The following is a 24,219-nucleotide window of genomic DNA, read 5'->3' on the forward strand; positions in this document are numbered from 1 at the left end:
ACGGGCTGAGCGGATAGGGGCAGCCCGGAGCCAGCCAGGCAGTTTTATTGAAATATTTTTAAATAATTTGCACGTGTTAGTCTCGTGTGTCAGCAACGCTTTGTCTGGTTCAGTGATCCCCACGGGAGAGCAAGCTCAGGGGATGCAAAGGAAATGTTGTGTTCCTCACGTCCATGCCGAGGTTCCCCTCTACAGGGAGAAGCGCTGCTCAGCCCATCCGGGGCTGGCACAGGCCAGCATGTGCGCTCTGTCCTCACAGGGCATCCTGAAGGCCAAGGGTGGAGGCCGGAGACCACAGGCCCCACTGCTAAGAGCGTGCCCCCGGCAGCTGCAGGCTGGTTGTGGGTGGCTTGGCGTGGTGCCCCCGGTGGCAGAGGAGACTGCCCGCCTCGCAGTTCAGGTTGCGGTAGCGGGCCACAGCTGGTGTGGGGCGGGGGCACATGGACAGGAAGCCAAAGCTGAAGGGGCCGACGCAGCAGCCAGGGCAGGGCAGCCCCTCCTCGGACTCCCGGGGGGCTGACGGGGGCGGCGAGGCTTCTGTCCGCTCCAGGGCTGCTGCACGGGGCAGGCTATGCTGGGCCCGGTTCCAGGGCTCCCCAGCCCAGCCTTGTGGGGAGTTCACCACCACGGCTGGGGGGTTGTTGTTAAGGGGGGCTCCTGATCTAGGGGACCAGGGCTGGGAGGCTGAGGAACAAGTGCTGATGAAGTTGTCTGTGGCCACGGCCAGGGGCAGCTGGGGAGCTGGTCCCGGGGGTTCTGGCTCAGGGCTACTGCCCTCACACTCCATTCTCTCTTCAGCCGAGGGGCCCACAGCAGGAGGGCCAGGACCTGGCAGTGCTGTCTCCATACGTCGGGGGAGTTCAGGGGATGATGGTAGCGAGCGGCAGCGGCGGGCAGGTGTCCCAGGCTGGACCAAGGTCTCTGGAGTGGTCACCAAGGGCAGCTGGGTGGAGGGCAGTGCTGATGGTGGTACAAGGGGTAGGGGGGCGACTGGCTTGCTGGGTGTGTCCAGGAGCTTGATCTTGCCACCTCTGAGGTCTTCCCGTAGTGAAAAGGGGTTGACTCGAGTCAGATTGTCCCCCCAGTTGGGGGGCAATTCTGGCGACGGGGGCAGGAAGAGGTCTGACCGGCTTCGGGAGAGCCGGGGGTCTGGCCTGGGAAGTGTGGCAGAGGGACCCCCTCTTGGAACAAACCCTGTAGACAGAGAAGTCTGTGGTCACTGTTCTCAGCATTGATCATAGTTCCCTGAGGGTCTCATTATTCACCAGGAGGCTGGTGGGACTAGAGCTGAGAAAAGGGAGTCCCACAGGGTGCTTTGGAAAGGGGGAGATGTCCCCTCCAGCCCCCTTTACCTCTTCTTTCCTTGTTCCCCTCCCTCAGGCTCTAGAATTAGAAAACGATCTTCTCTGAGATGTCCTCTCACCCCACTCCCGCCCCCAGGCTTCTCAACTAATAAAAACACTTAGTCTCCCTGGATGATTCTGAGTTCTAAGGAAGAGAGAGGCAAAAGGACCCCAGTTGTGCTCACTTACCCTGACTGTGTGCCAGGGGAGCCCTGAGGAGGGGGGCTGGCTCAGGCAGCTGCTCCAGGATCCATTCCAGGTGCTGGGTGATTTCAGTGAAGGGAGCACGAGTGCCAGGCTCCATCTGATGGGGAGAGACGGGCAGCTTCACTCAGTGCTCCAGAAGAGGGTCCCTGAGTTTCCTCCTGTCATCTGGCCCGGCTGGCCTTGTCAGCTGGTGGGTGGGGGTCGGGGGCAGGGAGGGAGAGTGAGGCTCTTACACTGCAGCAGTGGATGGCCAGGAGCAGGAAGGGCAGTGGGCAGTCATCCCCTACCAGGGTTCGGAAAGCAGGCACATCCAGGCCAAAGTCCTGTGGGGACAGAGAGGAGGGGCCTCCAGGTCAGCCTTCCTCGAGTTCTCCTGCTGTCCCCCAGTCAGGACCTCACCCTCCAGGGAACCCTCCTTGGTTATGATGTGCCTAGTCTGGAGTTCCTCCTTTTAAACCTGGATGCATCATTCACCTCAGTACGGGGTAGGTAGTCAGGGTCCGCAGGTACTCGTGCGATGAGCTCACAGAGGACAATCCCAAAGGCAAAGACGTCGGCCTAGGGGTAGGAGCGAGTGTCAGGGGGAGGCATTGACAGTTTCATGTAAGAATTTTGTCAGAATACGTCAGAATTTGGGGGAGTCTTGACAGTTTTCCTGTGTTGGAAGGGGTGTGAGGGGTAAAGGGGATCTTGGGGGTCTTCTGAATATCTGGTAGGGTTGCTGAGGAACTTGGGATGGAGCCTTATAAGAGTATCTCAAAGGTCTCTGGAAGGCCTTGGGGATCTGAAGGGTTGATATCTTACCTTCTCATCATACAGCTCACCCCGCAACACCTCTGGAGCCATCCAGTAAGGGGAACCCACCACAGCCAACGGCTCCTTCCTTGCCCCTTCCCTGCAGGGGCAGGGGCAGAGTGGTCAGGAACATCCTACCCAGACACCCTCCCCAAACAAAAGAGCATGAGGTCAGCCCCCTCACTACCCCAAGGGAAATGTCCCTGTGGGCTTCACTTAGATAAGGGGCATCTGGGAGATTTAGGGGGATGGGGCATTCACCTCACCTATACACAGGAATCTTTTCAGCCAGCCCAAAGTCGCCCACAACAGCTGTGAAGCCTCGGTCTTCCCGCCGGATCAGACAGTTCTGACATACATATAGCATCCCCACATACCCATTACCTTCTGTTCTCTTTTCTCCGAAAATGCACCCCAAAGACCCGTCACTCCAGAATAACCCCAACCCTCTCTGATCTCCCAGTTTTCCAACGCACCCCAATCTTGCAACATCACCCGTCACTCCAAACACAGCATGGTACCCAGTCCCACAGAGCACTCCCCTCACCCCAGTCCCCCATTCTCCAGTGTCTTGCTGCCCCAACATCCTAATGCTGTCTATTATCCACATTCCAATACCCACGGGCTAGTTACAATCTAATCTCAAATCCCCTTTCATGCCTCCACCCACCTGGCCAGCCTACCTTGGATGTGAGGTCTCGGTGGAATACACCTTTGGCATGCAGGTACCGCAGGCCGCGGGCGATGTCCAAAGCCAGGCGGAGCCTGACAGGCCAGGATAGGGGTTCGGGGGAGCTGAGCAGCTGTTCCAGGGTCCCCCCATTCATATACTGGGACATAGGGGTAGGAGAAGGGGAATGAATATCAAAGTTTCAGTCTGTCCTCTAGGTCTCCCACTTATAAGCCTGGGGACACTCAGGAGGATCACAAAAGTCAAGAGGGTGAGTCTGTGCCCTAGGGTCCCCCATTCATATCCTAAGGCTATCATGTCCCACACAGGTGCATCTATTTAAATTTAAATTATTAAGGTTAAATAAAATTAAACATTCAGTTCCTGTCACACTAGCCACATTTCCAGTGCTCCTTAGCCACATGTGGCTAGTGGCTATGGTTTTGGACAGCACAGCTATAGAACATTTTTATCACTGCAGACAGATCTGTTGGACAGCACCCTTCTAAAGGATAAAAAGGACTGGGACCAGCTGAGGCCTTTTATTTGTGGTTTGCCTGAAGGGAAGTTCAGGGAAGCCTCCCCCGGGTCCTGTTGCCTCTCATTACTCCTCTGTAGATGCACCAGGCCGCTGACTCTCTCTCCCCTTGGTGGTGGTTGTGGTGGAATCCCCCCCTTCCTGGCCCATCCTCACCTCTGTAAGAGCGTGCAGCTGCCCTTGGTGCACACAGACCCCCATGAACCTGGAAGAGGTGGGGAAAGATAGCAGGGTAGGCTCTAAGAGCCCGGCCTCTCCACAGTTCCCACTTTTCCCGCGGGATCTTTCCCCTATCCCCCAGCAAGCTTCCCAGCAAGCGGCTGGGGCCGCTCACCTTAGAATGTTGGGGTGCCGGAGCCGGTTCATCAGCTGCACCTCCCGCAGCGTGTTTCCCCGGTTACTGGGGAGCCTGTTCATTTTCAGCACCATGACTTGCCCTGACTGTCGGTGCCGAACCTGGGGACAGCAGGGGATGGCGAGTCCCGCGCAGGTTGGGCGGGTCGCCAGGGTCCGGGCCCCCTAGTTCCAGCCTGGCGTCTAAGTCTCGGTCCCGCCCCTCTGCCCTCTCTGCTGGTCCTACCTTGTAGACCTCAGAGAAGAAGCCGGCCCCGATCTTCTCGGCGCAGTGGAAATCGTCCACGCGCGCCAGGCTGGACACGGCGCTGCGGAGAGCCCGGTAGGAGGAGGGGCGGCCCCGTCCCGGGCCTCCGCCAGCGCCCCCCGGCCCCGGAGGCCCCTCCCCCGGCGCCTCTCCGGGCCCGGGCCCTGGGCCCCGTAGTGGGGGCCGTTCCCCGGCCATGGCCGGGCCCCCAGCCCGGGGCCTGCCTCACATGGCAGGGTCCCCGGGGCCCGGGCAGGCCGCGCTCGCCATGGGAGCGGGCCCAGCCCGATCAGGGGCGCAGGGGCTCCCGATCCCTCCCGCTCCCGCCCAGGAGAATGGAAGATACGCCGAAGAGCCTGGGCCCGCCCCCGCCGCGCCGGCTTGCTGGGCCCGGGTGGACGCCGCTCCGCTCCGCTCTGCGCAGGGCCTGGGACTGGGCCTGGGCCTGGGCCGGGCGGTGGCGGTGGCGCTCCCGAGCGCCGGCGGGCAGGCTGGCGGGCTCCCCGCAGGCGGAGGCGGGCGGGCGGGCGGGCGGCGGCTGCTCCGCTTCGCCGCTGGGGCTCAGGCTCCGCGGCCTGCCGGGGCGGGGCTGAGCCGGGCCTCTACTTAACTCCTTCGAGCCCGGCCTCCGGGCAGCGGCCACGCCCCCTCAGGTGCGCACCCCGCAACCAGAGGCCGCGACGCCCTAGGCGAGTGGGTCTGGGGCGTCGGGGTCAAATAAGTTCAGGCCTGAGCTGAATAACTGAAGGGAATTCAGGGCTGATTGTGCGTACGCGCAGGTCAAATGTCTTTTAGCTGCCCTGGGAGTCCTTTCTCCCCTCCCTCCGTCAGGTCACTGTCGGTTGAGGGTCTGGCTCCGGAAGCCGTCAGATTCCTGGGCTCCAAGGACCGGCAGGGCAGAAAAGTAGACCCCTCCGGCCCAGCTACAGTCGGAGGCAGCGCAGCAACCTACCCGCCTTCCCAGCCTCCGCCCTGCCCAGCCTGCCCATTTCCCAGTTCTCGACCTTTACACCTTAAACCTCTGTACTCCCTGACACTTTCTTCCTTCTTGGGCGGTTGTGATGCCCCGGAGCTATAGTGAGCCTTTGGCCAGCCCGTTCCGGGTGTGGCCCCGACTCCTCCTCACTCCATCCCGCCTCCCTCGAAAAAAGTTCAGATTCCAGAGCCTCTGTCTAGTGACCCACCCAGCCTGTACCTTACTCTTACTATTTCGTCCAAATGCCCCTCTCTCTCAAAAGAGAAGCCTCCACCTGTAGGGAAGCCCCTCTTTGCGCAAGATCCCACCCCTTGGCAAAACCCCGCCCCTCAAGGAGCCGTTCCCCTCGGAGACCCCTCTCTTTTTCAGTGAGACCTCTCCTCAGTATGGCACGGCCACCATCAGTGTGTACCAGAATCCCTCAGGGCGACACCCCTCCTTTGTGTGTTCCTCCTACCAAGTGAGACCCCACCTCTCAGAGTGACTCCACCAGTCATTGTGACCCCTCCTCTCGACGTGAGTCCGCCCCTCAGTGTGACCCCTCTAGGCAGGTACCGCCCCCATCATGTAGGAATCGGGTCTGCCCCCTCAGGCGGGAGGAGGACCTGCAACCAGCCTCTAAAGCGGTGCGGGGTCCTGAGTGCGCACGCAACGTTTCAGGACCCTGTGCGCTCGCCGTACCCAACGCTTTCGGTTCTCCGCTGGCTCCTCCTCCCGGTCATCGGTGGAATAGCCAATCATCGCCGGGGATGGGTGACGTCACTCGATCCCGGCGACTGGGCTGGGACTAGCGGTGGTGGGCGTCGGTGAGCCGCTTGCCACCTAGCGGCGGAGTGGAGGGAGGCAGTTGGGCCTCGGGAGTGAAACGGGCTGCGACAGAGCTTGAGGGAGCGAGGCTGAGTTCTTTTCAAATATTCTAAAGTACTATATTTCTATTTCTGTGGTAAGCTAAAAAGAAAATTAATTGCACAGTCCGCGTCCGTGTGGGTGACCGCCTTCTGACAGAGTCCTGTCCCATGTTTGTGGAGAGTTAGAGCCTCATACTATTTAATTGTCAGGAGCTAATGAGAAAAGAATAAAGGCAGTCTTAAATTATAAACGGTGCAGGAGGGTCGAGAGAAGGCCAGATGCTGTCTCAGTACAAGCGAAGTTTTCGCACAAGGTTGGAGAGGAAAGAGCTGGAGAGATTCACAGTCCTTCCACAGCCAGTGGAGACAGGCCATATGCATCATATTCATTCTTCCAGAGGCAATTTGGTCTCAGCAAAACAAGCTCATTCGTCACATTACGTTGTTAACATCTACAACTATGTAATTTGTAAGTTTGTTTTCTATAGTTGTATAAGATCTGTAAACACTAGGAATTTATGCCTCCTTTTGTTTAAGTAATAGAATAATTTAATCGACTCGTGTCTGACCGTTTATCCAAGTTTGAGAATATCTATAGCTGGTAATAGTAATTCTAAGCAGAGGAGCCAGGTTCCTGTTTTAGACAGATTACTGTGGTTGTATGGAGGCAGGGGGACTAATTAGGAAGGAGGTGCTGACAATGCTTCTGGTGAGGAGAGGATGAGGACTGAACTAGGGTAGGGATAATAGGGAAGGGGAGGAGGAAACAATCAACTAGAATGGGAAGACTTGATTGATTAGTATCCAAAGTCAGTCAGTCCTGTAGAGAGAAAGAGCATCAGCCAGGATAATTTTAAAGTTTCTAGCTTAGATGACTGAGTGTCAACTGAGATAAAGAATCCAGGAGGAGGAAAGGTTGGGGGCGGGGGAGGTAGGTGATTGCCATGAACGAAGGGGTGATGTGATGGTAAAGAAAACTGAAGGTGGATGCCATTATCCAAGTAGGGAAGGAGAGACAGGCTGACAATGGACTTCTAGGGAACACCAACAGTATTAAAGTGTGGCTGGATGAAGTCCATGAAGGAGACACAAGAAACATGCTGAAATATAGGAAGAGAATTTTTTTTTGAGAGTGTGTAAAATTCTTTATTTAGAACAATAAAGCATAAGTGTTTATAATGTAATTTCAAATTCAAACCTGTATATAAAAGGGTCAGGACTTTTACCTGTTTTAAGAAGTACACATACGGTACACACATACACGTCACATTTTACAACCTTTCTTATTTAATTAAAGTCGTAATAAAACTGTTTAGAATAGAGTTGATGTACATTTACATTACAATATGCAAACTCCAGTCTATGACTGAACTAGCAATATATCTGTGCATCCATCTAAATGTCTGAATACTTTTCAAGTCCACTGATTTAAAAAATAGCGGCGGGACTTCCCTGGTGGTCCAGTGGTAAAGAATCCGCCTTCCAATGCAGGGGACACGGGTTCCATCCCTTGTCGGGTAACTAAGATCCCACATGCCGCGGGGAAGCTGGGCCCGCGGCCCACAACTACTGAGCCCATGCGCCCTGGAGCCCGTGCGCCACAACTAGAGAGAGAAAAACCTGCACGCCACAAGTAGAGAGAAGCCCATGCACCTCAGCGAAGAGCCCACGCTGCAATGAAAGATCCCGCACGCCTCAGTGAAGACCCCGCGTGCTTCAACGAAGACCTGACACAGCCAAAAATAAAAACCAAACAAAAAACAAAAAAACACTGGTGGCAAGTGGAATCCAAGGAATGGAGAGTTTAGGAAAAGTGGAATAATGAACAGTATTAAATAGTGCAGAGGGGTGTGCTAAGATGAGTTTTAAATGTTCCTTGAGTTAGGCTTCTAAAAGATCCTTTTGTTGTTTTTTCAAACTTTTTAGGATGGAAAATGTCAAACGTGAAAAAAAAGAAAGAACACAGAGAACAATGAACCCTTATTTACCTTGGGTAAGACCATTTTGTTGGAGACCCATTGTTCAAAATCACCCATGCCTCAGTTGTACTGTTGCCATAAGTGACAAGGCCGAGGTGAAAGTATCTGCTTTTATGTACCTTCTATGCCAGTGATCCTCCAATAATCAATTCATGGACAATCTTGTTTCATCTATACTCCTGCTCTTTCCCCCCACCCAGTTATTTGGTGCATATTTCTGACATTATATCATTTCATCAATAAATATTTCAGTGTGTTACCTCTAAAAGATAAGGATTCTTCTTTAAAACAAAATCACAGTACCATGTCACACCTAAAGAAATAATTCCTTAATATCATCCAGTATCTAGTTGTTCATATTTCCCCCGTTGAATTATACTTAGTTTTAAAAAATTGTTAATTTGAATCAAAATCTAAATAAGGTCCATGCTTTGAAGCTGATATGTTTCTTACATCTTTAACTCCATCCACTATCTTTTTTCCCTTACTTTTTTTTTTTTTTTTTTTAAAGAAACCAGGACATTTGTCCTGTAGAGTTTCTCAGAGTCTGAATTTTGCTGAGCTTCTAGTGTGATTTAGCATGTTCTTCAGTCCCCTGTATTTCCAGTAAATTGGTAGTTAGGGACAATTAGGTTTATATTTGATTATTTTGGCAAAACTAATTTGTAGGTGGTTTTAGCACTTTTATCATGAGGTATACAGTGGGGGTCTTTTTGTGATGTTAGTAACTGATGATGATCATTGTCTAGACCAGAGTTTGTCAAATGTGGCACTACTGACATTTTGGACTGGATAAATTCTTTATAGTAGGGGCTGTCCTGTGCATTGTAGGGATGTTTAGCAGCATCCCTGGCCTCTAGCCACTGGATGTCAGTAGCAACTCCCCCAATTGCCATGACCACAAATGTCTCTAGACATTGCCAGTCGTCCCCCCTGGGGGCAGAATTGTCCCTGATTGAGAACCACTGGTCTTGGTTCATTAATATAGGAATTGGAAAATAACATTCTCATTCTGTCCTTCCTTCTTTATTAGGTAGAATACCTCTACAAAGAGAAACTTTTCCACGTTAAACTATTTGTTACTCAGAGATATATTTCATGTGGGAAAGGCAAGAAAAATGCTTGATTGTTTCCCTTTTATATTACCAGCTTCTCAAGTAGTGAGTTGGTTCTGTAGCATCCTTCAACAGTGACCAATGAGGTTTGCTTTTTTTAGTACCATCATGAACTCATAATTTAACACATATATAATGTGCCTCAATCATTGGCAATTTAAAAATTTATTTTTGATTCTTAAATTGTCCTTTTTTGGCCACTGGACACTTATTCAAGTTGGCTCCTGAGTCCTTTTGACATGACCCTTAAGAAACCCTCCCTTGGGCTTCCCTGGTGGCGCTGTGGTTAAGAATCTGCCTGCCAATGCAGGGGACACAGGTTCGAGCCCTGGTCCGGGAAGATCCCACATGCCGCGGAGCAACTAAGCCCGTGAGCCAAAACTACTGAGCCTGCGCGTCTGGAGCCTGTGCTCCGCAACGGGAGAGGCCGCGACAGTGAGAGGCCCGCACACTGCGATGAAGAGTGTCCCCCGCTCTCCGCAACTGGAGAAAGCCATCGCACAGAAACGAAGACTCAACACAGCCAAAAATAAATAAATAAATAAATAGATTTATTAAAAAAAAAAAAAAAAAAGAAACCCTCCCTTAAGGTTTCTTGGATTTGATATAATAAAATGTTCCAGGCTCATTTTGTGCATTCCTAGACTGGAGCTGGTATCAGCTATTTTTTCCAATGATTCATGGTCCTTTCAGTTGGAAATGGTATTTAGAGACCACAATATGGGTACTAGGGATATAAGGTTATTTGACCTTAGGAAGAGCAGCTAAATGAATATATTGATAACCTATTCTTTTCAAAACAGTCGCCTCCACCATATCTCTTTTTTAAAAAAATCTATTTATGTTATTTATTTATTTTTGTCTGCATTGGGTCTTCATTGCTGCGCACGGGCTTTCTCTAGTTGTGGCGAGCGGGGGCTACTCTTCGTTGCAGTGTGCAGGCTTCTCATCGTGGTGGCTTCTCTTGTTGCGGAGCACGGGCTCTAGGCGCATGGGCTTCAGTAGTTGTGGCATGTGGGCTCAGTAGTTGTGGCACACGGGCTTAGTTGCTCCACGGCATGTGGGATCTTCCCAGTCTAGGGCTCGAACCCTTGTCCCCTGCATTGGCAGGCGGATTCTTAACCACTGCGTCACCAGGGAAGTCCTAACTTCAAGGCTTTAAATTCTATTTATACCCTAATGACTCCCATTTTTCTCCACCTCAACCTCTCTTCTGAACTCTAGACTCCTGTATTTAATTGCTTATTTATCACATCTAGTTGGATATCTAGTTGGCTTTTCAAATCCGATGGGTACAAAACAGAGCTCTTGAATCCTCCCCCTCTTCCCCAGCTTTTCTCTAAGGCTTCCCCATCTCAATAAATGCAGCCTATTAGGTGCCCAGGCAAGATAATTTAGAGTTATCCTTGATTCCTCTCATTCTATCCTATGTCCAGCCCATCAACAATTTATGTATGTTCTACGTTTGAAATCTATCCGTAACCTGACCACTTCTGACATTTCCACTGCCTCTAACCCAATCTAAGCCACCACTGTCTCTTGCCTGGGTTGTTGCAATAGCCTCCTTTATAGTCTCTCTGCTATGCCTTTGTCTCCTTGCAGCCTATTCTCTACACAGTAGCCAGAATACCCTTTTAAAGTGTAAGTTGAATCATTTTGTCACTCTGCTCAAAACCTGTCATCTCACTGAGAATCAAATCCAAAATCATTCCTATAGTTTTCTAATATTTATACCTTTGATTTCTATTCCTTTGCTTAAGACCTTCAATACAATGTTGAGTGAAGTAGTGGTAGTAGACACTCATGCTTGTTCCTGATCTTTAGAAGAATGCTTTTAATGTTTCACTAATAAGTTTTATGTTAACTGTAGGTTTTTTTTGTAGCTACCAATACCAGTTAGCTATTATCATAGAAGTGCCATGTAACTAGCCATGTCAAAACTCAGTGGCATACATTTGCAGCTGCATGGATGGACCTAGAGGTTATCATACTAAGTGAAGTAAGTCAGAAAGAGAAAGACATATGATATGACTTATATGTGGAATCTAAAATATGACACAAATGAACTTATCTACGAAACAGAAACAGACTCACAGACATAGAGAACAGACTTGTGGTTGCCAAGGGGAGTCGGGGGAGGGAAGGATTGGGAGTTTGGGGTTAGCAGATGCAAACTATTATATATAGAATGGATAAACAACAAGGTCCTACTGTATAGCACAGGGAACTATTTTCAATATCTTGTGATAAACCATAATGGAAAGGAGTATGAAAAAGAATGTGTGTATGTGTATATATATATATATATATATGTATGTATAACTGAGTCACTTTGCTATAGAGCAGAAGTTAACACAACATTGTAAATCGACTACAATAAAATTTTTTAAAAACTCAGTGGCATAAAACAGTTATTTATTCTCAGAAATCTGTGGTTTGACTGGGGTCAGCATTCTAAACTAGGATTGGCCACATGGCTTAGCTGTGCTCCATCTGTCTCTCACTCCTCCTGGGACCAGCAGGATAGCCTAGGCATGTTCTTGCCATGGTGATGGAAGAAGAGCAAGACAAGAACAGTTTTGCAACTGCTCTTCATGCCTTTGGGTCACATCATGTCTATCAACATTCCAATGGCCAAAGCAAGCCATATGGCCAAGCCCAAAGTATACCGTCTATAGAGGTGGTGGTAGGAAGGGGAAAAAGATTTCTAAGCAATGGTACATTATATTCACTGTCTAATGTTAAACCAACTTTGCATTTATAGAATAAACCCAACTTGATCTTGATGTATCCTTCCTTCCCCCTTCCTTCCTTCCTCCCTCTCTCCTAACCTCCCTCCCTCCCTGCCTTCCTTTCTTTCTCTCCTTTTTTTACATTATTAGATTTGGGTTGCTTTTCTTTGCATTTTACAATTCTATTTTTAAAAATTTTTTATATAAATTTATTTATTTACTTTATTTATTTTTTGGCTGCATTGGGTCTTCGTTGCTGCACGTGGGCTTTCTCTAGTTGCGGCGAGCAGGGGCTACTCTTTGTTGTGGTGCGCAGGCTTCTCATTGCGGTGGCTTCTCTTGTTGCAGAGCACAGGCTCTAGGCGTGAGGGCTGCAGTAGTTGTGGCACGTGGGCTCAGTAGTTGTGGCTCACGGGCTCTAGAGCACAGGCTCAGTAGTTGTGGCACATGGGCTTAGTTGCTTCGCGGCTTGTGGGATCTTCCTGCACCAGGGCTCAAACCTATGTCCCCTGGCAGGCAGATTCTTAACCACTGCGCCACCAGGAAAGTCCCTATAATTTTATTTTTTAATCAGCTTTATATTGAGATATAATTCACCCATTTAAAGTTTATAATTCAGTGGTTTTTATTATATTCACAGAGTTGTGCAAATATCACAATCAATTCTAGAATATTTTCATCACCAAGGAGAAACCTCATGTCCATTAGCAGTCACTCTCTGTATCTACATCCATCACCACCCAAAACTCCCTTTTCTCCAGCCCTAGGCACCATGAATTCACTTTCTGATTTTATAGATTTGCCTCTTCTGGACATTTCATGCATGGAGTCATACAATATATGGTCTCTTTTATCTTGCTTTTACTTAGTGTAATGTTTTCAAGGTTCATGCATGTTATAGCATGTAGCAGTACTTCATTCTTTTTTCATTTCTGAATAATATTCCACTGTATGAATATACCATGTTTATTTATCTACTCATCAGTTGATGGTCATTTGGGTTGTTTCTACTTTTTGGCTATGATTAATGATGCTCCTATGAACAATCATGTACACGTTTTTTGTGTGGATGTATGTTTTCATTGTCTCATGTCTTTTTTGTTTTGTTTTGTTCCTCTGTTCCTCCTTTACTGCCTTCTTTTGGTTTAAATAAATATATTTTTTAGCATACCATTCTAATTTTCCTGTTTTTTAAACATATATTTGAATTACATTCTTAGTAGTTGCTCTAGGGATTACAATTTAGTCAAATTATTGAAAGACAAGTGCACAATGACCTATACCATATATAGTTGATTTGCTTTAGATAATCCTCTGAAGAACACCTAGTCTGCCATAATGCTGGAAGCGCAAGTCCTCCAATGTGTCATCTAACCAGTAATGCTGGCTAATATGAAAGCTATTAATATTTGAATATATTTTTCATTTAATAAGCCATCTGATAATACTCTTATTAGTTCTTGTTGTTTTTTGGTTACTTCTCTGGGTTTTGTAGTTAAGCAGGTAAACTTTTTCTTCCTTTCCAACATCTATGGTTCTTATTACAACGAGCCTTTGGTATCTGAGGGGGGAAGGGGGAGGGGGTTGGGGGGTTAGGGGGTTGGTTCCAGGACCTGCCAGAGATATCAAAATTCGAGGATGCTTAAGTCCCATAGTCCACCCTCCGTATCCGCGGTTCTGCATCATGAATTCAACCAACCACTTATCTGTAGTACTGTAATATTTATTGAAAAAAAAAGGTCCATGTGTAAGTGGACCTGTGCAGTTCAAACTCACATTGTTCACTTTTTTTGTTTCATGCGCTGTCTAGACCATATAGAACAATGTTGAATAATAAAGGTGATAGTGACCAGTCTTGTCTTGGTTCTGGCTTTTGTAAGATTGCCTAAAGTGAAGGACTATCAACTCTACATGCTAGCATCCATCTTATGCCCAGGGCAAACACAGCTAATCCTTAGCACTTTTTCCTGCTAAGCCATGACCCTATTTCAGAAACCTCACAGTAACATTCCCATAAGTGACTACAGTTAATTGGATTTAGTACAACGCCTAAGATCCGTTTGCCAGTCCTGGCTCTGGCTTCTCTCTTTGATGTAGTTTGATACTGGTTGTTCATTTCAAGTGTTCTTTATCATGTTTATATTCCTGGTTTACTAAAAATCCTTTAAAAAATAACAAATGGATATTTAATTTTATGAAAGATTTCCTCAACAGCTGTCAGGGTGATCAAATGTCTTTTATTTCCTTTGGTTTATTCATGTTAATTACATTGACAGAGTTTCTATTTTAATCACTGTTGCAGTCCTGAAATAAATCCTACTAGTTTTAATGAATGTTATTCCTTTACAATATTGCTAGATTTGTTTAGCTTATATTATGCACCAGACACCTGTGCTTGATGCTGGGGCTACAACTGTGAACAAGAGAGACAAGGTATCTGCCCTTACTGAGCTGTCAACTCAGGGGTGACAAAGAACAGAACATTTGCCAGCAATGCCCTCATTCTGAACCTCTGGCAGAAATCACTAAAGATATGCAGAGCCTTGGGAGGTCTCAGAAAGTGGGCTGTGATCATTTAGTGGTAACTATTACTGGATTCAAGGAAAGAAGACCATGATGGCAAGCATCTTGCTACATGCTATTCCTGACTTGATGTTTCATTTAGGTTTTTCATCTATTGTAAGACTTGTATGAGGTTTGTTAGATCTTGAATTTGTTAGGTCTTGAATTAAATTCACACTAATTTTGTAAATTAAGTGTAGTGTGGGTCTTCTGGTAGGTGGCAGCTATTTGACCGCTTTTTCAATTTCTTCTATGGTTGTTATTTTATTTTCAGATATTCTGTATCACTTGGGTTGATTATGATTTATATTTTCCTACACAATTTTAATCTCAGTGAGATTTTCTGGTTTAGTTATATAGAGTTTCAGCTAGTATTCTTTTATAATTAAACAAATGCCTGTGTGTCTGTGGTTTTAGCCACTTCCTCATGGCATTAGGGGGTTTGTGTAGTGTTTTTTCTTTTGGCTACCTGTGCCAGTAGTTTGCTTATTTTGTTGTCTTTTTTTAAAAAACAGTTCTTATAGTAATAATTTCAATTGTTCTCCTATTTTCTGATTTATTGGTTTCTATTGCCAGCTTCATAAATTTTTCCTGTTTTCCTTAGCTTATGAGCTTCCTCTTTTTCTAGCTTCTTGAGTTGACTGCTTAGTTATTAGCTAGTTCAGTTAGTTGGTTTTAGACCTGTTTACCAGGCTAGTTTGTGTGCAACCTGTTCTACTGAAGCCATCATGGCCAGCACCACATGACCTTCTGCCCTCTCTGGCACAGCTAGTTGGTAAGTGTAGCCTGTTCATCTGCTGTGAGGCCAGGCTTGAGAGAGATGAGCGTGGTATAAATATTAGTGCTCATCCTATCTACTTCTCCTTCCTTCCTGGGCACATGGAAGCTTCTCTGAGCTGCAAAATAATGGTAAATTGGTAAATCCATGCAAAGGTCATATTTTTATTGCAATTTATCTATAGGTTTTTTTTTTTTCAAATAAAAAAGTTTAAAAAAAGTATACCAGGGCACTAATTTCCAGAATAACCTGGATAGGGCCAGGGATAAATATTTTATAAAATCACTGTAGGTAATTCTGAAGCACGTCCCTGCTGAAGAATCAGTTGTAGAGATGTTGGGGAAGAGGAGTTCGTTTCCTGATGAGCCACGTGCACACCGGAGTTATGATGTGGCAGACAAATCCATTTGGGAAGGGGAGAGAATGGGGAGGGGGCAGAAGAGAGGAGAGGGAGAGGGAAAGAAGGGAGAGAAGGAGGGAGGGAGGGAGGGAGAAGAAAAGAGAATGAGAGCATAAGAAAGAGAGAGAGATTGAGCAGGTGTACAGAGGGAAGCACATGGCCTCAAGGAGAAAAGAGCGAAAATAACTGCCTTAGCTCCTGTTAGCTTTCAAGTTCTCAATTCCAGTTTCCATGAGGCCTGGCTATAAAGCATGCTATACAGTCCTTTCCTTGGACACTGATGAAATCTAATTCATCCTTAAGATAACCTCTCTTCCTCTGTACTTGCTATACTTGGGCCAGCAGAAGTAGACAGTTGTTTCTTGTAACAAAAATAGCTCCTACTGGAACACTTGTTTAATGATAATTTTGACAGTTTATTAGGTACCAGTAACTATTCTGTGTTACATATACCATTTAAATAAATCCTTATAGTATTACCATTCTCATTTCATAGATGAGGGAAAAAGAGATACAGAAAGATTTACTAATTTACCTAAAATTGTACAGTTAGCTAAGTGATGGATCTAGGATTAAGCCTATGTCCTTAGTCGTGATGCCAGTATACACTTGAGGCTAAAAATTGCCCAACATTTAGACAATTTTTAAATGCCCTCTTAACTTGGGGCAAAGAAAAGGAGTGTGATTATACACCATCATTTAGAAATACATGAGAATTCAATCAAAGCTGAATTCAGAGGCAATTGGGGTTTTTTGTTTGCTCGGTTAACCTAATTTTTGTTTTTTATTTACAGGTTTGTTGTGTTTGTGTGAGAAAATGTGGCTTATTTGTGCTTGTTGGGATTTTTGAGATTTTTCTTTGTGACCTATTATAAAGTCAGTTGTTTTTGTTTAAATCTACATTGTGGTGTTTATACTGATTTTCTCTGTACCTCTCACTCCTCTTTAAAATTGTAAAATCACTGAGGTCAGGAATTATATCTTATTCATCTATTCATCTCTGTAGTGACCAGAAGGTAATTACCTAGCTGAGATGGTTAATGAAAGTTAGTGGAGGGACTTGCCTGCTGGCGCAGTGGTTAAGAATCCGCCTGGCAATGCAGGGGACACGGGTTCGAGCCCTGGTCTGGGAAGATCCCACATGCCGCGGAGCAACTAAGCCCATGCACCACAACTACTGAGCCTGTGCTCTAGAGCCCGTGCTCCGCAACAAGAGAAGCCACCACGAGAAGCCTGCGCACAGCAACGAAGAATAGCCCCCGCTTGCCGCAACTAGAGAAAGCCCGCGGCTCAGCAATGAAGACCCAATGAAGCCAAAAATAAATAAATAAATAAATATATTTTTTAAAAAAACAAACTGGTGCTGTGGATTTGAAGAATGTTATACATGTAAAAAGGCCAGAAAGAGATTCTGCCATTTCCTTTGCTTTGATCCATCCTCTATGCTCAGAGCAGTGATATCCAGATAGTGGCCTATTTTCAGGAAAATTTATAAGTTGAATAAGGCTCATTTGGAGCTGCATCCTAGGAGGCACGTGCACATTTTAAAGTATGAAACTTTAAAAATATAGTTGCGTTTAGAAATGACTCTAATTAGCAGATGCAAACTGGTATATATAGAATGGATAAACAAGGTCCTACTGTCTAGCACAGGGAACTATATTCAATATCCTGTGATAAACCATGATGGAAAAGAATATGAAAAAGAATGTATATATAACTGAGTCACTTTGCTGTACAGTAGTAATTAACACATTGTAAATCAACTATACTTCAATAAAAAAAATGACGCTGAAAGCACATCAAAGATTCTGCTGTTTTAAAAAAATCATATATGTGTATATTTTATAATACATAAATATGAATATAAAATGTAAGATAAATATGTAATACATAAACATGTAAAATAATATGTATATATGTTTAAAGCCCATATAATATTTGCATTGGCAAATAGAGAAGGGAGTAGGAACTGGAAGGAATCTTAATAACAATCCAGTGCATCTCTTTCATTTTACAGATGTGGAAACTGAGGCTCAAAGTCTAAGCAATTTGCCCAAGCCTGCTCTGTTAGGCAGGACTAGACTATGGCCAGTTTTTAAAGTTCCCTGTGTGTAGCTAATAAATCATCCTTATTCAGATTCTGTTCTTCTTTAATATTTTGACTTCTTTAGCACTAAAACCAGAAAGTATATTCAAGTCTTATCAATACCACTGTTTCTGATTATTTCTATTTGGATCTCCCCAACCCCACCCCATTCCACCTTTTTGGATGTCAAAAGCACAGATTTGGGTTATCATAATCCTTGGTTTATGATACACTTTCATCATTGGCCCATGGTTTAATTCATTCATTCATTCTAATGTGTAATAATAAGCATTTATGAAATCATCATCCCAAACGAAAACTGGGACCTTGACGATAGCGTACATCTAAACGTATGGTCTCCTCCCCCTCCACTGTCTCACTTCCATGCGAGGTAAGCATCTGAACTCATGTTCATCATTACCTTGCTTTCCTGTTTATGTAGTTTTTTGTTTTGTTTTGTTTTGTTTGTTTATGTAGTTTTATTGCATCTATATATTTTAATTTTAAAGGGTGTTCTGTTGTATGTAATCTTTTGGAGTTCATTCTTTTCACTTCTTGTTTCAATTTTGGTTGTCTCTTGATCTGAGGAATTTTTTCCAAAGGTCTCATGATTTTCTTTTAATTCAGCCTCATAGAGGGGATTTATGCTTGCCCAGTATTGACTTACAATCAAGTGATTGATCTGGGATCTATGTGAAACTTTTTTGGCTGATAAATATTCTGATTTTTAAAAATTGAGATATAGTTAACACATACCATTATATTAGTTTCAGGTGTATGACATGATGCGATATTTGTATTTATTTATATGAAATTTTACAGCAATTCCTGGTCAGATCAAAGGCAGAGCACAAGAGAGTTGTAGACTGCCATTTTGGAGACCCAGCAGGCTGTGTGGAGTGAGCAGGGCACTGTCGTGGCTTTCCTAACTGGACCTTCATCTTGTAGATGGGTGTAATCTCAGCGAAACATTTCCCTCTGCTGCCACATCCAACACTGGCCGCTGGGTGTGGCAGCTGTCGTCAGGAACAAGTTGTGGGTAGGTTACCATGATGACTATCCCTCGGAAGGAGGCACCAAGGCAATGAGCATTCCTACAGGCCCCTCAGCTAGCTCTTCCACTCCTTTCCCAGGTTAGAATGTCCTTCCAATCTTCAGGGATTTAGAAATACTCTACACAGATGGAAACAATAATAGTAACAAGCCATTTCACCAATAACAGTGAGCTGTTTCTTCACAAACCATGAATCTAAGACTAATTATAATTTGTTTCCTAACTTATATTAACTCATACCCAGATTCTAGCTGCCATGGTCTTTTCTGCAGAATTTGTTCCAGTCCCTGCATCCTAATCTACATCCCAATTTGAAATTCTAACCTTTCCATTTCTCAACTTCACAGACTCTTTCCCCTGAACTCCCAGTCTTACTACTTTTTTCTTTTCTCCCATCCTACCAAATTCTAACTAAACACAATGAATTGCTATTATTAGCACTTAATGTAAGTTAGACACTGGGCCAGCTGCTCTTTTTTGCATAATCTCATCTACCGTATCCTACTCAGTGAGGTAGTAACATTAGTTTACCCATTTTATAGATGAGAAAACTGAGGGCTGATGAGATGAATTTGGCCAGGGTCCGTATCTCTAGTGACTAGGATTAGAACGAGTGTTTTTGTTTTGTTTTGTTTTACTTTTATATTATGATGTCTTTGGCTCTAAGTAAAAGAAAACTTAAAGTGGCCTTAACAATAATGAAATTATTTCATTAAAAAGGTTGGTTAAGTCAGAGGCTCAACATTACCATCAAGGACCCAGGCCTTTCTATTCTGCCATCCACCCTGGATGGATGCAGGCTTTGTCCCCAGGTTAGCTTAGCATTCCACAGGTTTCATGATGCCTGCCAAGGTTCCAGCATCACATCCACAGAATTTCTAGAGGCAGGAAAAGACATCATTCCTTCTTGTCCATCTCTCTTTCTCTAATTTGTTGTGCATCTTCTTAAGAGCAAAGAAACTTTTCCCAGGACACTCCTTCACCCCAGTAGACTTGCCCTCATATTGTCCAGGTCGCCACAAGCCCATGCCTAACCAGTCACTGGCAAGGAGAATGGGACGACTATGATGGGCTTGGACTAATCAAGACTCATTCCTATGGCTGGCTCCAGCTTCCCTGAAGTTCCCGACTGCTTGGCAGAACGAAATGAAAATTCTGTTAGGAAGAAGGGAGACGGGGGTAGGGAATAGGTATGAAGTGTGCAACCAACAGTGTCTGTTACAGAATCCAGAAGTCCAGGTTGTTAGCCTTGACGTACTCCTGCTATTCTGGGCTCTCCCCTCAGCTCCCACCCTCACTCTAGCATATTTCCTGGGAGCCAAGTCCTCTCTAACTCTAGCTCTAAATGACACATACCAAGGTTGTCCTTGGCAGAACACTGAGGAACATGAAATGTATTCTTTGGGGCCCTCTTGTGCAATTCCCAAGAAGTCAGTGACACACGCTTGGTTAGCCCAGGCACCGGCACAGTCGGGCGTGGGGAGGAGAGCAGAGGCTCTGCCTCCTGGAAAGGTGGACCAGCCTGGCCCTGAACCAGCCGCAGAGTTCTAATCATGCTCCCCTCCCCCCCATCTTTTTCCTGGTCTGTACTGCTCTTAGGATCTGAATTGTTTTCTTAACAAATTCTGATTTGCCCCCTCGTTAAACCTCAACATTACCTTCATATCTCCTTCCCTTGAACTCCCACAGTGAGAAAACCTGTAACCCCTGAATTTACTAACCATTCATTGATCTCCCATTTGTGTTAGACGCTTAGAGACAATACTAAACAACAGGAAAGGAAATTAAGTTTTAGCAGCTGGGTGCCAGGTGCTGGGGTAAGTTCTTTCACACACACTATCTGACTTTATTTTTAACACCACCTTGGTAGTTTAGGCTATTTTAACCTTCATGTTAAGAGTTTAGGGATTTCAGGTTCAGAAGAAGCCACCTGCTCAGAGAAGGTAAGGTCGGCTCAAGGTCACAAGCTATTAGGAGCCCATGGCTGCCTGACTTCACGTCTGTGCCCTTTCCCCTACCCCACCATTCTGGCTTCAAGGTGTTTGTTACAAAGCACATTTGCATACATTAATCTGAGCCTCACAACAGTAGCAGGGTGAATAGTAGCACCTGCATTTTATAAATGAGGATAGTAGGGTTCAGAGATACTAAATGACTTGCCCATAGGCACGTGGAGCATAGGCACGCTGACTCCTACTCCTCTGCACTTTCTGCCACTGTAGAGCGTGGCTGGCAGAGCGGGGCATATTTGTTGAATGGATGATGATCCGATTATAGTAGTAATTCTTGTCCTTACATTACTGAAAATAAACAATGTCACTGCCTAGAGGTCTTTAGGTTCCTTTTCTCCCTATCACCTCCCCCCTGGGCTTTCCTAGGAACTCCGTCACCTTCAACCAAGACTCACAGAGAGCAGAATCCACATCTCCTCAGGCAGGTGCTCCGAGAGGGGCTTAAGAAGGAAGGGCCCTCTCTCGAGACAGAGCTCAATGGGCCTGTCAGTGGTTGCTCCCCCACCTCCCACTTCAGGGCTTCCTTTGGTTCTGCAGTGGCGAGGCTGTACGCGGCCTTCTCTCTGCCCCCAGGTGGCAGGGCCGCCCTTGATCCGGAGTGGACGGACCAGCGAGCCTCTACTCCCCTGCGGCCCGGGCCCTGACAGCCATCACACTAGTGCCCCCACCCCTCTCTCCTCCCCGAGCCCCGCCTCTCTGCCTCCCAGCCCTGGACATAGTCAGCACACACAGCCCAGGAGCTCGGCTCAAAGAGAAACGAAGGGAACTGCCTGGGTTCCCGCGGCTATGGCTAGCACCTTCATACCAGGGCTGAACCCTCAGAACCCTCATTATATCCCAGGGTAAGACTTCTACCCAGAGTAAAAGGGTGCAGAGTTGTGCCACCTCGGCCTTGGGGGCCAAGTGGACATTCTGGTATGGGAGGCTTACAGCTGGGATGTCTATGATGTTGAATGGAAAAGGAAAAGCAAGGGAATAGTAGTAGCCGGGCCTGCTACGAAGCTTTGTGTTGTGCTCTCCACGGTAACAGGGTAACAGCAGAGGGGAAGGGTTGAAAACCCAGACAGAGAACTAAGAAACGCCTGCTCCAAATATATACACAGCTGAGTCCAGAAGAGATCAGGCCTTCAGAGGTCTCTGCTTCTGCCTCTGGGGATGGTGAGGCCAGGGGATTCTGGAGGTGAGTGGGTGAGACTTGTGCTACAGGTACACTGGACACTGCCCGCTACTTCGGTTCAGCATGGGCCAGACCTATGGGCAGATGACTGGGCAGCTACTTCGCGGCTCTCCTGGCCTAGCCTGGCCCCCTGCCCACCGCACACTTCTGCCTCCCATCCGGCCTCCAAGATCTCCCGAGGCTCCCAGGAAAAGCCTGCCTGTCAGGCGTGGACACGAAAGGCTCAGCTCCAGCATGATCCCTGGGTACACAGGTATGTACACAGGTATGAAGAGGTATCCCCCATCCCAGAACGTGGGTCCCACACACTAACAAATCGTCCTTGCCCCCTGCCTACCTAGGTTTTGTACCCCAGGCACAGTTCATCTTTGCCAAGAACAGAAGCCAGGTCTGGGCGGAGGCTCTGAATGATTTCACTCAGTGGTATGGGGGACAGAGGAGTCAGGAGCTGCCAAAGGAGGCCGAGGGAGAAAAAGACGTGGAGAAAGACCAAGAGCCAAAGCTGGAGGCAGAGCTGGAGACGGAAAAGGAGCCAGAGCTGGGGCAGGAGGCGGAACAAGTGAGACCGAGAAGGCTGATGGGGAGTACGAGGCGGGAGTGGGGAGCCTTACCTCTGTGTGGCCAGGTCTGGGGTGGTCATGTGTAGCATGGCTGTGGGACAGGGGATGTGGGCTAGACCGCCAGCCTCACCTCCCTGGGAGCTTGTGTTACAGCCCAGGGGCTGAACTTGATAGCCCTGTTTTTCTTCTATCAACTTCTCCTCAGAAGGCTTCCCCTTATTCCATGGATGACAGAGATCCTCACAAGTTCTTCATGTCAGGTGAGAGGAAGTGGGTAATGACCAAAGGCCTGGGGGAGGTGCCCAGGAGGTACTGACTTAGTATCCCCCTCCCCTAGGCTTCACTGGTTATGTGCCCCGTGCTCGCTTCCTCTTCGGTTCCAGCTTTCCTGTGCTCAGCAACCAGGCACTGCAGGAATTTGGACAGATGAAGTCAGGGGGCAGATCCCAGAAGGATCCTAAACATCTCCCCTCACTTTCCAGGACCTACCCGCAGAACCTGGGCCTTTTACCTAAATATGGGGGCTATGTGCCAGGTGAGGACAGCCCCCAGAGGGAGGCTTTGGGGACTGGAATATTTGTGTGTGTGTGTGTGTGTGTGAGATAGGTGGAGGTGGTTTAGGGGTTGGAACTAGTAGATATGGGGGACCTTGGGTCAGCTTTATCACTGGGCAGAAAACGAAACTGACGTAGCTCCTAGTGGGTAGTTAGGACCAGATTTTGAAGGATAACTTGGAGGTTCTAGGCAACTGGCTGAGAAATAACTTCTCTATGCCTCTGGCTACAAATGACAGAATCTTTTGGCCACACAGGGTATAAGTTCCAGTTTGGCCGCACATATGGGCATCTCACCCATGATGCTCTGGGCCTCAGCACCATCCAGAAGCAGCTCCTGGCGTAGGTACCTAGACTTCAAGTTCTCTCTTTCCTTTTCATCCTATCCCAGCCATCCTTTTGCAAAGAAGAAAGATGGTCTGGAGGGTGGGAGAAGGCACAAAGAGAGAATGGTTTGGAGGCCGAGCACCTTTTTTATTAATAGGTGTAATAAATAAATAAATAAATACATAAACAGAGCCTGGGCTCCTCCTCCCTCCTCTGACCACCAGGCACTGGCCACAGCCTACTTACAGCTGGGGGCTTAGGGAACTGGCCCCAATACTGTCACCCATCCTTCTCACCACCTGGCCTAGGGAACCCCGCAAACGGGCCTTCTGGTCACCTCCCTCCACAGGGACATGCCTGTCTGTACCCATGGGAGGGCTGGCCAAGATGGGCTGGGGAAATTCTGGCAGCCCAGTGCTGCGTCCCTTCCCTCCTTTCCTGGGGGGAGATCTGGACGAGGTCACTGGGACAGTTAAGGGGGGAGCAATCGATACTGAGCACAGGGATATGTGGCCCCCAGCTCTCGGTCTACTCTCTGTAACCAAGCCAGAGGGCTTGGGTAGGGCTCTCAGGCTATGAGTCTAGGGGTTGTGAGGGTCCCTGAGGCCACCAGCATGCACAGGGCCTCAGTTTTGGCTGCTTCCAGGGGTTGGACTTGGAGTTGGGGTCAAAGTCACATAGGCCAGAGGCACCAGGCCAGTGTCAGGGCCACGGCTGCAGCGCAGCCAGTCTCCTCCGGCTGGCCCCAGCACCCGCAGGACGTCTCCCTTGTGGAAGCTCAGCTGTCCGGGGCCTGTGGCCAGATGGTGGCACAGTGTCTTCACCTCGCTGGGGAAACAACAAATGGAGGTCAGAGAAACCCCACCCAGAGGAAAACCCAGCCCCCAAATCCTTCTGTCTCT

At 47.2% G+C, this 24,219-nt stretch overlaps 3 protein-coding genes across 4 annotated transcripts in view; 1 reads left to right on the top strand and 2 right to left on the bottom strand.

Annotated features, from left to right (window-relative positions):
* Positions 1–6: 6 nt before the first annotated feature.
* TESK1 (testis associated actin remodelling kinase 1) lies at positions 7–5,382 on the bottom strand. Its single transcript, XM_068553388.1, has 10 exons — positions 4,134–5,382; positions 3,888–4,009; positions 3,710–3,758; positions 3,029–3,175; positions 2,612–2,694; positions 2,355–2,445; positions 2,025–2,108; positions 1,784–1,873; positions 1,533–1,647; positions 7–1,194 (listed from the first exon to the last, which is right to left on the bottom strand). The coding sequence occupies exons 1-10, from the start codon at positions 4,350–4,352 to the stop codon at positions 308–310; spliced, it is 1,887 nt and encodes a 628-aa protein (XP_068409489.1). The 5' UTR covers positions 4,353–5,382; the 3' UTR covers positions 7–307.
* A 16,103-nt stretch (positions 5,383–21,485) lies between these two features.
* Positions 21,486–23,336, top strand: CIMIP2B (ciliary microtubule inner protein 2B). The gene is made up of 6 exons (XM_068553860.1): positions 21,486–21,541; positions 21,906–22,129; positions 22,218–22,491; positions 22,645–22,696; positions 22,842–22,971; positions 23,248–23,336. Exons 1-6 carry the CDS (start codon positions 21,486–21,488, stop codon positions 23,334–23,336), a joined length of 825 nt encoding a protein of 274 aa, XP_068409961.1.
* Positions 23,337–23,443: 107 nt separating this feature from the next.
* RUSC2 (RUN and SH3 domain containing 2) overlaps positions 23,444–24,219 on the bottom strand; it is a 58,511-nt gene continuing 57,735 nt past the window's right edge. For both annotated transcript variants that reach the window (XM_068553859.1, XM_068553858.1), the window contains exon 12: positions 23,444–24,145. In XM_068553859.1, coding sequence (XP_068409960.1) covers positions 23,944–24,145 — 202 coding nt within the window. In that variant the 3' untranslated portion in view covers positions 23,444–23,943. The remainder of the gene's footprint in view (positions 24,146–24,219) is intronic.

Source organism: Eschrichtius robustus, chromosome 10 (genome assembly GCF_028021215.1).
Source record: "Eschrichtius robustus isolate mEscRob2 chromosome 10, mEscRob2.pri, whole genome shotgun sequence".
Lineage (NCBI taxonomy): Eukaryota > Metazoa > Chordata > Mammalia > Artiodactyla > Eschrichtiidae > Eschrichtius > Eschrichtius robustus.

What these genes read in the sequence shown, in the direction of transcription:
- TESK1 (XM_068553388.1), bottom strand. Translation starts at nt 4,352, where the DNA reads ATGGCCGGGGAACGGCCCCCACTACGGGGCCCAGGGCCCGGGCCCGGA. An exon ending in AGCTGCACGCTCTTACAGAG is followed by an intron (nt 3,176 to 3,709) that starts GTGAGGATGGGC and finishes CCTATGTCCCAG; the next exon opens with TATATGAATGGGGGGACCCT. An exon ending in TGGCCATCCACTGCTGCAGT is followed by an intron (nt 1,648 to 1,783) that starts GTAAGAGCCTCA and finishes TCTCCCCATCAG; the next exon opens with ATGGAGCCTGGCACTCGTGC.
- CIMIP2B (XM_068553860.1), top strand. Translation starts at nt 21,486, where the DNA reads ATGGCTAGCACCTTCATACCAGGGCTGAACCCTCAGAACCCTCATTAT. An exon ending in CATGATCCCTGGGTACACAG is followed by an intron (nt 22,130 to 22,217) that starts GTATGTACACAG and finishes CTGCCTACCTAG; the next exon opens with GTTTTGTACCCCAGGCACAG. An exon ending in ATATGGGGGCTATGTGCCAG is followed by an intron (nt 22,972 to 23,247) that starts GTGAGGACAGCC and finishes TTGGCCACACAG; the next exon opens with GGTATAAGTTCCAGTTTGGC.